Source organism: Protomyctophum bolini, assembly GCF_963924005.1.
Source record: "Protomyctophum bolini genome assembly, chromosome: 7".
NCBI classification, from domain to species: domain Eukaryota; kingdom Metazoa; phylum Chordata; class Actinopteri; order Myctophiformes; family Myctophidae; genus Protomyctophum; species Protomyctophum bolini.
Window position 1 is genome coordinate 39,143,312 of NC_137868.1, and position 13,482 is coordinate 39,156,793.

General features: G+C 41.9%; 3 protein-coding genes across 3 annotated transcripts in view; 1 reads left to right on the top strand and 2 right to left on the bottom strand.

Moving 5' to 3' along the window:
- On the bottom strand, nucleotides 1-3,139 carry LOC308319291 (uncharacterized protein). The gene is made up of 3 exons (XM_080769277.1): nucleotides 2,922-3,139; nucleotides 2,558-2,790; nucleotides 1-931 (listed from the first exon to the last, which is right to left on the bottom strand). Exons 1-3 carry the CDS (start codon nucleotides 3,082-3,084, stop codon nucleotides 455-457), a joined length of 873 nt encoding a protein of 290 aa, XP_080625403.1. The 5' UTR covers nucleotides 3,085-3,139; the 3' UTR covers nucleotides 1-454.
- A 2,029-nt stretch (nucleotides 3,140-5,168) lies between these two features.
- tpi1b (triosephosphate isomerase 1b) lies at nucleotides 5,169-9,780 on the bottom strand. Its single transcript, XM_080768593.1, has 7 exons — nucleotides 9,572-9,780; nucleotides 7,890-8,013; nucleotides 7,503-7,587; nucleotides 7,031-7,163; nucleotides 6,778-6,863; nucleotides 6,497-6,584; nucleotides 5,169-5,890 (listed from the first exon to the last, which is right to left on the bottom strand). Exons 1-7 carry the CDS (start codon nucleotides 9,678-9,680, stop codon nucleotides 5,772-5,774), a joined length of 744 nt encoding a protein of 247 aa, XP_080624719.1. The 5' UTR covers nucleotides 9,681-9,780; the 3' UTR covers nucleotides 5,169-5,771.
- Nucleotides 9,781-13,083: 3,303 nt separating this feature from the next.
- The window catches only part of lpcat3 (lysophosphatidylcholine acyltransferase 3), a 29,663-nt gene continuing 29,264 nt past the window's right edge, over nucleotides 13,084-13,482 (top strand). Inside the window, exon 1 of the mRNA XM_080769026.1 lies at nucleotides 13,084-13,207. Coding sequence (XP_080625152.1) covers nucleotides 13,123-13,207 — 85 coding nt within the window. The 5' untranslated portion in view covers nucleotides 13,084-13,122. The remainder of the gene's footprint in view (nucleotides 13,208-13,482) is intronic.

Genomic DNA, 13,482 nt, shown 5'->3' on the forward strand with positions numbered 1-13,482 from the left:
CGGCGCTTATATATTTGTTCCACACTGCAGAAATTAAACCTTGCAGGCTAACTGTTGAATGAACTAAACCTTAGAAAAACAAACGGTGAATCTCGTTTTATTTTGTAAGAATAAAGTTACAATAACCTGGATGTATAAAATCTTCATAGAATATGATTGCATTATTTCCATATTATGGCAGCAACCGTTATATCTTTTTCTACATAAAGTGTTTAGGTCTATAGCCTACATCAGTATGCATGCACATTAACTGACATTATTCACATTTAACGTTAAAATAAAAAGTATGAAAGACAGACATCCCAATGCCCAATCCCCTTTTACTGAGATTTAGTTTCAATATTCGGCATTAAAAAAAAACAACAAAACAAAAAAACACCCATGGGGAAACAAAGCACAATCACAGCCTATTATATAGAACAATTTAAATACAACAATGTACAGTGCAGAATCATCATATAGGCATATTAGTCTCTCTCTTGTGCACGCTTCTGATGTGCCTGCCGAGCGACTCCATCCACTTGAAGGACTTGCCACAGTAGTTGCATATGAACTGCTTCCCCTCCGTGTGGATGGTCTGGTGTCTGTTGAGCGCGCTGGTGGTGATGAAGGTCTTCCGGCAGATGTCGCACCTGTACGGCCGCTCGCCCGTGTGAGTCCGGATGTGCGCCGCCAGGTGCGAGCAGTTCCCGAAGCGCTTCTCGCACACGGAGCAGCAGTAGGGCTTCTCCTTGTTCTCGTCGCCGCTGCTGTTGGACGGGTACGCGTGGAACGGCAGCACGCCCGAGTCCTGCAGACTGCCGCCCTTCAGCCCGGTGGTGGGCGAGATGAACTCCTTGATGTCCGACTCCAGCCCGTCGAGCTGCTCGTCGTCCTGGCTCAGCCAGAAGTGTCTGGAGGACTGCTTGCTCTTGTGGTGCTCCTTCTTGATCTGCGACAGCAAAATTTTGATTTTTTTAGTATAGCTCGCAACACGTCGCGCAGCTTGTAGATCTGCCATTTTCAGCATGCAAGTGATGCAACCAAGTGTAAAATGACTTATACTGGATCTCTTGTCCACTAGTCTGAGGGACAATGGATAGAAGTGATGAAACATGTGTGCATCCGTTTATACTGACCTGACCTAGATCCATTGAGATGGAAACGTTGTCTTAAAGTATTCCTTTACCCAGGAGTTCTTGAAATACATTGTTTTCAACACAATATTTGCACAAATAAGAGCAATTTTAGGCATGTGTGCAACATGTGAACTGTTTTAAAGTATTGTACAGTGACAACTAAAGTCTCTGTAATGTTTATGCTGTACTATTACTAAAAAAACTATCTAAAATAAAGGTATTTACTATTTAACTAAGATCATTGAAGACGGGCTGGTCCCTGGGTCCATTTCAGCCTACTTCCGGTCCAGGAGAGCTGTCATTGGACTGGCCCCATGAAGTGAACGGGGTTTGCGTAACTGTCTTACTCTATGGCTCTGCCTTTACCTAAAGAATGGTTGGCCCTGCACCCACTGTCGAGGTGCATGTAAATAGGTAGGCCTAGGTAGGCTATAGGTAGGCAACTAAAAAAATACAGGGAAGCAGCTTTTTGCTTCTACGGGCCGTCGGCATGGAACAAGCTCCCACTGTACCTTCGTCAGGCAGCCTCTGTAGACATTTTTAAAGCTCAGCTCAAGACCCACTTCTACAACATTGCTTTTAATTGAGTTTTAATATGCACGTTCCTGCCCTGACTGATTTGCTGCATGTGGTGTTTTTATTTATTTTATGTTCTTATATTCAATTTTGTTCTCTGCCATTGTTTTATCATTTTAACTATGTTTTATTGTATTCTATTTTTGCCCTGTGAAGCACTTTGAGCTACATTTATGTATGAAAGGTGCTATACAAATAAAGTTTATTATTATTATTATTATGCTCCCCACTAGACTAGTCCCTTAACATTTTAGTCTAGTTTTGATTTGTTGACTGTAGTGTATTGCTTCTCCAGGGACTACTTTATGTGGCAGACCACTCTGCCTTGTGCTAGGTGCTCTTAGGTCCTGCGCAGCTGCATTGTATATCCGTGATTGATATCATGTGTGTCAGTTCTGGGCTGGCTTTGACCGGTAAAGTACTATAAACCTGAGCTCCCTTTCCCAGTGTTTTATTTCGTTATTAGTTGTGTTCATAGGCCACATACACAACAAATTGGCGACGAGAATTAAGAACCTGCAGTGCGTTGTTGAAGGACGTTTGCAATGCCATCTTTGGAGTTTGGAGGAATGAAAACGAGTGACTTTGAGTGACTTAAAGTGGACACAGAGAAAAGGGTGCGCGTGTGCAGATTGCACAGCCTGCTTGGACATAAACAAAACAAACCAAGGACACGTGAGTGATTTACAAAAGAGAATAAGATGGCGATGATTGGAACTATGACAGAATTTGACAGTGGTGCTGAAGACTGGGCGACTTATATTGAAATTGTCAATATAGTTAGTCTTTAGTTTGAGTCATCATAGCTTAGTTTTCACTTTTTTTTATCATAGTAACTATCAGTCGACGAAATCAATAGTGACCTGCGAGGGTTCCGGGTGCTCCTCGTCCATGCTGCTGGTGTTGCCGTTCTCCTCCTCCTCCTGATCACAGTGGTGTTGTGGCGGTGGCTCCGGACAGGGGGCCTCTCCTGCTGCGGGAACAGCAGGGGGGATTGATGGATGGTGGTGTTGTTGTTGATGAGGAGGAGGGGGGTTGCTGCTGTGGTGGTGGTGGTGCTGCTGCTGCTGGGTTCCATATCTCTCCAACCGAGGGGCTGTGGACAATAAAATACACGTTTTTAGAAGTAATTTTGCACGTATAATTAAGCTGGCGCTACGCTGTTCACGTAGATGATCTTTTGATCGCGTCTTTGATCTGGATATCGCAGAAATCATTCAAACTGACCTGACTTGAGCAGCTGCAGCTGCAGTCGCAGACGATTGATTTCTAGATCTTTTGAGCGCAAGATGTCTTCCTTGTATTCCTCTATCGTCTTTTCAACCGCTCCGAATATCTCCTCGGCCGCCGCCGTCAACCTGTCGGTGAGAAACACTTTCAGCGACAGCATTTTAAGAGTTTTCTGAGGTGAATTCGTTAGCTTTCGGTTGAGCACCGTGATTTATTCTTGCCACTCCGGTGGACGCGTCACGCTTCGCTTGCTATGCAAGACTTGCAAGTGTGGCACTATCGCCGCGTAGTGGGGTGGAGTGGAATAAAAGCATTGTGACTCGTGAGCTCGCTCTCTCTCTCACACACACACACACACACACACACACACACACACACACACACACACACACACACACACACACACACACACACACACACACACACACACACACACACACACACACACACATTTTGAATACTGGTACTTTTACTTGTAACAGTATTTCTTCTTCTACCACTGGCAAATATATCAGGTTTATGGTGGTATACCTTTCCGATCAGAAGATTAGATTAGACTGACTTCATAGATCACTGAGGGGAAATTCAGATGTCATAATAGAAAAGCTTTCATAAAATGTCATCTACAGTATAAGCCCAGTCATCCACACCAATGAGCAACAGCTGAAAACTTGCAACTGCAACCATTTGCAGCATGCAGAGGAGAAGTCATAACAGAACCATCTATTCTAAACACTACAGCATGCAGAGGAGAATGGAAATCTAATCCCGATTTGCTCAGACACATATGACGTGAATTCTCCATTCATTGTCAATGGCATTTAATGTTTGTTAGGACAAAACTCTATAGCTGAATATAGGAGGGGCTAGCACCCCTCAAAAACACACATGGATTGTGGTGACTAAAGTCACTGCAATCCAATGGATTATGGGTGTCTGAAAATATACTGCATGTCTAATGACTGAAGGGCACACTTTGTCTTATGTATGCTACAATACAGATTAGAATGGCAGCAGGTCTGAATCTCCGAGCCTGGAAACCAGATGAATCTACCAGATGTCAGGAATGGATGTATACTGTATCTCCAGTTAGTGAATATGTACAGCAACAGTATGTGTTCCAGCCCTCAGAGTTCTACCAAACACTAGTGAAAGAATACCTGCAGGTTCAGGTGCATCAGAGAGAATCCTGTCTCTTTATGTCAGTATAATAGACACACTGACACTGTACACCCACGGTACCACTTTATAGACCTAAGACGTATGAACCTGTAGTAATGACACAACTCTTGCACTCAGATGATGTTCACACTCCTCTCTTCTCCCTCTTTACCTCTACAAACACACAGACACACAATCGAATTACCGGTAACACAGATGCTGCAGAGCCACACAAATACCTCTGAAAGTCAATACCATTCTATTATGTTCTACTTCTGTGACCATTATCGTTCATTAATGCCATCTTTGAGCTCTGTTATATTAGCCACTCAGACATGTACACGGTCTGACTGACAGTAGAGCCAGTAGGAGTGCTTAATGGACATAGCTACAGTAGAGTATTCCCGTGGTACCGTGTTCCTCGGCTGCTGTGTCACAGGATCTGGCTGTGTGGTTTGAGTCCAACAGATAAATATAGCAGTGAGATTCCTTCACTGCCCTGCACCGCATTGTCTTAACATGACTTCATTCCTGTAACAAGCTCTCTCTGTAAACCTTGTGTCATAATAGCATCATTTTATTCCTTTCCTTTGCGCCTTGTGTGGCTAGTAACATGAGTTATTCGATCTTTGAGATTGCTTTACGTTTTTGTCCACAATTTCTTTTTTTAGCTTCAAAGGTTTCACATTATAGGCCAGGGTCTAAGCAGATGTCTAAGTTATATTAGTACAGTGCCATATAAATAGTATAGTAATATAACATTAACTCATTGTGTTAAAATGCATCTCAGGATCCACTTGGGAATGGCACAGTTCTCAATCTCAAGTGGCCAGTCCGAGGTCTACATATCTATGATGTTGCAGTTGTATGACTCCAATTTGACTCATGACATTTACTTCAATTACAAAATGAAAGTTCAATATCGATGAACATGCACGCACGATATGTTCAAGGTGGTTTAAGGGGAAATAGATTTGAAAGTGGTGGCGATTGTATGAGAACAGTTAAGAAGTGTAATAGCACATTACAAAAGCTAATGAGTAAGACATCAACCAGTTACACAAGACAAAACACAAGACAGTGTACCCATCTCTAAACAGTTTATTACGATGTTTTCTTTTCGGCCTTCCCGCCCAGCTACCCGTTGGCCATGACACAATATGATTGACATGTGATGGAACACCCCCTTCTCAGCAAAATAAGCCAAAAAAGAGGGGGATAACAAACTTTTACTACAGGAAGGGGAAAAGCCAGTAAACATCATAATCACACAGAGATACCTATATTAAAAAGACACGTGAAAGTGCTTCAACACTGTATGCATACAAAGTTTTCAAGTAAAGGCATAGGTTGTGGTGTATTATCCAACTCAAGCTGCACATTTACTGTAGCAAGAGCTTGTGTGTGGGTGTTTGCATTGCACACATTTTAGTGGAACCAACTCTTTTTTTCCTTCTTCTTTCAGTGCAGTACAATACATGTCAACCTGTCCCTTTTTATTTTATAACAAAATACTTAAAAAAAAAAAAAGGAAACACAGGAAATGACATCATTACACAAAAAAGGATGAAAGGGGAAAAGTTCTAAGTGCTGAGTTTGAAGGATCGATGATGCCGATGAACCGCAGAGCATCTGAATGGAGCTGAAATATGGATGTGGTTTCATGGTCGTAACTTCCCGGGGTTTTTATTGCTTGGCATTGATGATGTCAATGATCTCTGGCTTGAGGGCTGCTCCGCCCACAAGGAAGCCATCAATATCTTTCTGGCCTCCAAGCTCCTTGCATGTGGCACCGGTCACAGAACCTATGGGGATAAAAATAGAACATGTGAGAAGATGATTATCACAATAAAAAGTTATGTTTTAGGAGCTGAAGTGAGAATAAAATACTGTCATAGCCCTTGACCACTTAAGGCCTGTTTTGTACTTTGTTGTATGATGGTGTCACGTGGGGGAAACAGTCAATCAACAAGCTTGCATCACTTGTGGGCTTGTACCAAAGATTGACATACCCACAGATTGACATACCCAAAATACAGACACCAGGTGACAGTGATTATAGTTACTTTTGAAAGAAAATAAAAATAAAAACAGAAGAGAAACAAATGACTTGCTTGCTTAATGTAAGTCGTAAATCGCTCTGGATTAAGAGTGTCTGCTAAATGCCTAAATTGTAAATTGTACTACTACAAGCAAGTGTGAGGAAAGAATAACTCAAATAAATCACTCGTGTGAAGTGAGGGGCGCTCTCATCATATATCAGCCAATCAAATCATCACATTCCGTGCTACAACACAAAGCTGTGCATAGGAGGAGATGGCGCCCCTCAAAAAACAAACAAACATCTAATCAACCTAATTCATTGATTTTTTTTTTTTTTATCTCTGAGATGAACAGACAAATGGATGTACCTCCATAGATGATCCTAACAGAGTTGGCCACAGCTTCAGACACGTTGGTTTTCATCCACTCCCTCAGCTTTGCATGAACCTCCTGGGCCTAACAGAACAGGAGACAGACAGAAGATTGATGAGTGAAGGTTTAGGATCATCCAAGCAGTCATTTTAAGTGAATGGACAGCTGCTCTTTAAGATTGTTTGCATTTATTAATTCATGAATATTTCCTAAACCCGTTAAAAAGCTGTACATCTGTGTTTGAACAATACAATTTTAAATGTTTATCAAACTTTACCTGCTGTGGGGAAGCGGTCTTGCCAGTGCCAATAGCCCACACAGGTTCATAGGCCAGCACAACCTTGCTCCAGTCCTTTACATTGTCTGGAAGAATAGGATCAAGATAAATATGTTTTGCCCCCAGGATGTAGACAATAGCCATGAGTCATGATCCCATGGCATGGACCATCAACCTGTGACATGACATTCCCTGGAATCTGAAATGATGGTGTGATGTCAATAAATGATTGTATGACAGGGTCCGTACATACCTACGAAGAACTTTGTCTGAGCGAAGACCACCTTCTCTGTGATGCCAGCCTCTCTCTCGTCCAGCTTCTCACCGATGCAGGCGATGACCCCGAGGCCGCTCTCCAGAGCGTGGGCGGCCTTCTGACCGATGAGCTATCAGTCACATAGTGGTATGGAGTAAATACAAGACGCACATTGTGTTAAGATTTCATTTCCCTGCATGTTAGAGGCATGATAACATGTCATGGAGTCTTACTCAAACTATCATCAATACTAGGCTAGATTATGCCATCATGCTTGTGCAATAATAATAATGTATTGTTTCAGTGCTCAATGCTATCACTAAAGATAGTGATAAGTAAGACAGAGGTATCGCTTTTGCAAATGTACATAACATGAGCAAACTGAGTAGATAGGTATGTTGCATTTTATTGGTACTGGTGTTTACTTTCTATATCTTTCATTGTGTATACTTTGTGTCTGAAGATTTACCTCATCACTCTCTCCAAAGACATGGCGTCTCTCAGAGTGTCCCAGGATTACCCAGTGCACGCCACAGTCCTTGATCATTGCAGGGCTGAGGACAGGAAATGCATCACAATATAAAGACAATTCATAAACTCAAAACTCTAATACTATTAGTAGGGCCAGGAATATATATATATCTATATCGTGATATGAGACTAGATATCGTCTGGGATTATGGATATTATGATATGGCAAGAGTTGTATTTTCATGGTTTAATAATAACTACTTTTTCGAAACATTTTCAAAAAATAGATCTACAAGCTCACAATGCATCACAGTGTGAGTTTGTAGATATTTTCACTACATGTATACTATAAATTAATTATATTTGTTAGAACAGGACAACCTACCTGGTCTCCCCAGTGAAGGCACCCTTGGCAACTTTGTAGCAGTTCTGAGCAGCCACCCCGAATTTAGCATCCAAATGGGACCTGACAAAGTCCAGATAGATGGTTGGGGCACCGCACACGACCTCTGAAAGCATAAAGAGGAAAATAGATCTTTTGACTAAGCATTGAAAGGTAGGCTCATTAAAATCGGATACAAAAAAAACAGGATTTTTTTTATTGCATGAAGCTCAATGTCACTGACTAATAGTAGTCAGTGGCACATTAAGAATATGAACACAGTCTACACACGAATGATAGTCACTGACTATCATTAGAGACAGTGTTCATATTTTGAATCTGCTGACACTCAAGATTGTTTTGTTCACATACTATTACCACATATTTGCACTGTACCAAGCTAACATTTAATCAAGTGTGGTTTTGCCCAAGTCAACATTACTAAACTCCTACTACAAAGTTCAGGCAGGGTACATTAAAGTCAAGTCACGCTCCGGACATTGACATTCACTAGGTAACTGTATAGCTTTCGTGAGGCTCACTATGGCCTTGGTAAAGGTCATTTATCCGTGGCTGGACACCGTCTCCCTCTGCGTAAAAGGTCTTGAGTTCAACCTGCAAAAGGTCACCTGAGTGGCTGCATTCTGCTGAGGTCAAACCAATGAGGGGGTCTACATTCAAAATGTCAACAAAGGAGGCAGACTTTAAATATCCTCGACCTACAGGATAATACACTGTGGCTGAAATGAAAACAGCTGCACTTTGGTGGGGAAATCCTACTTGAATTTCTGTCTAGCTGCAGCACATTGAACTACACACTGTTCCAGTTTTGTAGAGGCGTCTACTTCTATAGACGATCAAAGTCCAATACTTGATCATTCCCTGTCCTCATGATTGAATGAAATTGAGGTATGCATTTACAGGTGCATCAGGCCACACATGTAGGCCTGATGCATCTTAACCACGCCTTCTACTTGTCTACTTGCCAACTTGAAATGTAGATAAGGACGGAAATGAGCCTGTGCCGTTTCCCTTTCTTAATGGGCATTATTGTTCAGAGAGAAAATAAATGAATTTATGATTCGGCGTCGTGCAGACCAGTGGCTATTGGAAAATGACCAGATCACAGGCCTGGACGTGCACAGGTTTCTCTGTATCACGCGCGTGCACGTGCACACACACTGCACACTCTACTGTCTGCCGGCTGCCGCTGCACGGCCTACGTGCATAGGCTACGTGCAGATCGGAACGCACGCCCACTTGGCCGAAAATCCCTTTGAGACTTCCCCATTCATCCATTGTATTACGTTAATAGTGTCTTCTATTGTTGGTTCCTAAGATTTGGGTTAACGTGCATACATTGATACGTAAGGTTAAGAGGTAATGTAATAACCACGCATAGAACAATGTGCAGCTCATTCATGTATGAGCAATTTTTGACTCTTGATTAAAAAGTACACCATGATCCTCCTGATCCTCGCCTTTGATCTATAATTTATCATTTTCTAATTCAAGCCGCTCGGGGCGAAAGCGTCAAACTAACACGCAAATCCGTGCACGACCATTCAAAGTGGCATCGTTATTGTTGTCGTGATACAGCAGAGCAGCAGTTACACAATCAAAGAGGCCGGGTCGATCACGTTGTGTCTCTTCTGTTGTGTGTGAATGTCAAATGTTTCACGTACCGACGTTGGGGTCCACCTTTGCGCCGTTCATGGTCTTCATGAGCTCGCCGAGGCTCGCCTTGTCGCCGTTCATCTTCCAGTTACCACCGACAAAGAATTTCCTGCTCATGTTTGCGGTTTGGTGGATGATCTTGTACTGCTTTGGCCTTTTAGAAGTGCTAACGGTTGATTCCGGGCTGTTGCCTGTCAGTGTAGAGAGCAGAGGAGGGACGGCAGCTCAGTGGTTTTATCATCTCCCCCGGACCCCGTAACCCCGCCTCTGAGCGCCGTCTATTGGCGCTACGATAACACGCCCGCAAAAAGTACTGTCACTCACGATTTATACTTCGTCGTACGACCGAGCATACATCAACCAATACTATACATACCGGTATATATTATCCAGAAAACCAGCATGTATTTCGCTAGATTACTTCAAATATGATATTCAGCTATTTGCAACAGTTATGATCCAGCCTAATATTAGGTATATAGCCTAATCATGTCTAAGTTTCTGTGGGTCGTTTCATAATGTCAAATAATTTGTTATAAATAGCAACTGCACTTAAGTATATTTCAGTTTCCGCCCAACAGACTTCTTGTCAAATAGAATTCCCTCTGGGAGTGTGGTGAAAATAACCAGAAGTCCAAATAATGAAATCACAAAGTAGCCTATACTGTGACATCACTTGTAGGCTACTTCAAATGGAGGAAAATTAGGTTTTAAGTTCAAGTTCAATTTGATTTGGTGTTAAAAATCACAAGTGTATTAGTGTGTAAACTGTGTATATTATATAGTGTGTATCAATGCACTTTCCAATGTAGCCAGGCTATACATTAAGGTCAAATAGAGCAACATTCTTTGGAATTGGGTCCTCACTGTAGCAACAGTGTGTGTGTGTGTGTGTGTGTGTGTGTGTGTGTGTGTGTGTGTGTGTGACTGTGTGTGTGTGTGTGTGTGTGTGTGTGTGTGTGTGTGTGTGTGTGTGTGTGTGTGTGTGTGTGTGTGTGTGTGTGTGTGTGTGTGTGTGAATGAATGTGTCGGGGGACCCCAGGTGACAGTGAAGTGACAATTAGATTAGATGTCTGTCTGTCTGTCTGTCTGTCTGTCTGTCTGTCTGTCTGTCTGTCTATATAATATTATTATTAGGGGTCAAGCCCAAAGGGCCATTATTGTTTCCATAAGAATTCCGCCATTTTAGCAGTTGTGGCAGTTCTGTGCTATCGTTCTTCACGAAATTCAGCAATATGGTTGAAGGCAGTGAGAATCCCTAGGAACTGACACTCACACTCATTCGTCAAAAGACCTTTGACCTTTAGATCTCCCAATAAGTAAATTGTTATTTGCTCGATCCACCTTTCAGCCTTTTTTTTGCTGTGTCAAAGAAATCGCATTCCCATACACGCGAATGGAGTCTGACTCTGGTTGCCCAGCTCTGTGTGTGTGTACCACATTTGTGATGATTTGATTGGCTGAGCAGTGAGCAGCATGGAATGTGATGATGTATGATGATAAGAGCGCCCGTCACTTCACACAAGTGTGATTTTTATTTATTACTTGTCAAATAATTTAAATGTTTATATAGCTCATTGTGTATATTGGCATATTGCATATAGCTTTTTTGGTTTTTGGGCTTGACCCCATCTTATAGCTGCTTGCAGCTATATTTATTACTATGCTGCAAATGTTGAGCTTTAGTTTTCTGGTCTGTATTGCCACCTTCTGTAAAAAATAATCACTGTGGCGGGGTATCTTTCCAATATGTTTATGATATGTTTTCATATATCTATGGCTGTGTTGGCATGCTAAAAGAAAACATACACGTACTTTGCCAGAGCAAAAACATCACGCATTTTAATTTGAATGAAAACCAGTCTTTCCACAGATACGGTTACTGATCGACATTGTCTCCTCCTCCTCGTCCAAAGGTGCACTACGATTGGAGGAGAAGCGGTACTATTTACTATACCCAGCATGCATTTCGGTTTAACCATCTATTTTTAAATAGTTTCCCAGTATATATAATCTTATTCGTATATGCAACAGAATCGTGTTTCTCCAGTTATATCAGTTGATAAAACTGATATAACTGTAGTTTCATACTATCCAAAAACGGAATCATGCAGCACCGTCAGTCTACTCTGTACTGAGATACGTCTAGACCGCCACCGAGTCACTGGCCCAGCAGGAATTTTACTCTTTTAGTATTTCTCTAGCAGGTTTCTAATAATTAGAAGCCCCCTCACGGTGTTAAAAGAATTCAGAAATTAATATTACATGAAATTAGGTACCGTTTGCGGCAATTGGATCTATGAAATAAAGGCAAGTTGCAACATTATTCAAGAGTCACGTCTCACGACTCACAAGACGACTGGATTGACTACTACTACCAGTAGTACAGTACTCAACTAACAGTCAAATCAGCCTTATTGGCATGAGAAAACACGCCAAAGCAACTGTCAAAATATAATAAAAACAGTTGAAAATGCGGAAAGTAGGCCTATATCGCCTATATGCAGTTACCAGTTACAGTTTAACACAAAATGTATTTTATTAAGGACATGTTAAACCAGCACCATCTTTGTTTTTGATTTCTCCTATGTTTTTGATTTCTTATTTTATATTTTATTTTACTATGTTTTATTTTGAGTTAGTGTTTGTAAACAATTGTAAGTATTGCCTTTGTTAAATGTTTGTCTGTGGGACCCCAGCTTTGTCAAGGCAAAAGCTAATGGGGATCCTTATAAACAATAAGCACTCCAATCATGTGTACACTGTAGTACGACGTCTAGTACACATGGTGGTTGGACAGACAGTTAGACACTTACATAACAATGCATAACAATGCATAAACAAATAATTTCACATGGAGCTAATCTTTAAATGTCACTTATTAATCCCGCCACTGGAGGGAGACATTTCACCGGTCATACTACCCTGTTTTAAACTGGTCACAACGTCTGGATTAAAAGGTTTATTATTATATATTATATATTTATTAAAAAATATTTGTGTCAAAGATTATCAGATAGTTGTCACACGAACCGTGAGTTCCTCAGAAGCCTGCGCATTCAACATTTTTGTAAGTCTGAAGTATAAAACGTAACATATCAATCTCGCCATTGGAGGGCGACATTTGATCTGGTTACCCAGGTTTACACACTACTACTACCCTCTCCTTTATGCATTTATTATGGCAGCAGTGCCAGTGAGTGCAGAGTGAGTGGTGTGGTCACACATTCTAACTCTGGGATAAAAGTTTTTGACAAGGATAAGGATTATTAGATAGCTGTTGAACGAATTTTACCGAGAGGCTGCAAGTTCAACATTTCATGTTTTTTATTTGGTTGTAAAAAGCAAGCAAACAAAAACGCATAGAAAGAGGAGGTAATAAGGAAGAAGGCCAATTGTACATCGTCGTACGACGGTGTATGTACTGGGGTGGAGGAGAGGGGCTGGACGTTGGTTCAACCCAGCGGGGGGGCAGATATAAGTGTGTCAGTTTGTAGATCACACATCATCACCGCTGAATCACCGCTAGGAGCCACTTCCAGTTCCGCCCACACGAAAGATGGCGGCTCCCTTGATGGAGAAATTATCGGAGTCTTTGGGTTCCCCAGAACCGGCAGTGCGACTCATTCTGTCCGTTCTGATCGGTGAGTGATGCTTCTGTTAAACCGTGACAGCACCGCGCCGTGGTCCGATCAAATCAGAACCGCAACGATCCCCTGGCACAGGTTTTGTTTTATGGTCTCTGTCTGCTGTGCTGTGCTGTCTAGTGTCTACTGCTGCTGCAACTCTCATTCACTGCTAACCTCCGCTTTAGCTAAACCTAGTAGTAGTGTAAAGAGACAGTGTGTACACTGTCTGTCACACACACACACACACACACACACACACACACACACACACACACACACACACCGAGAGA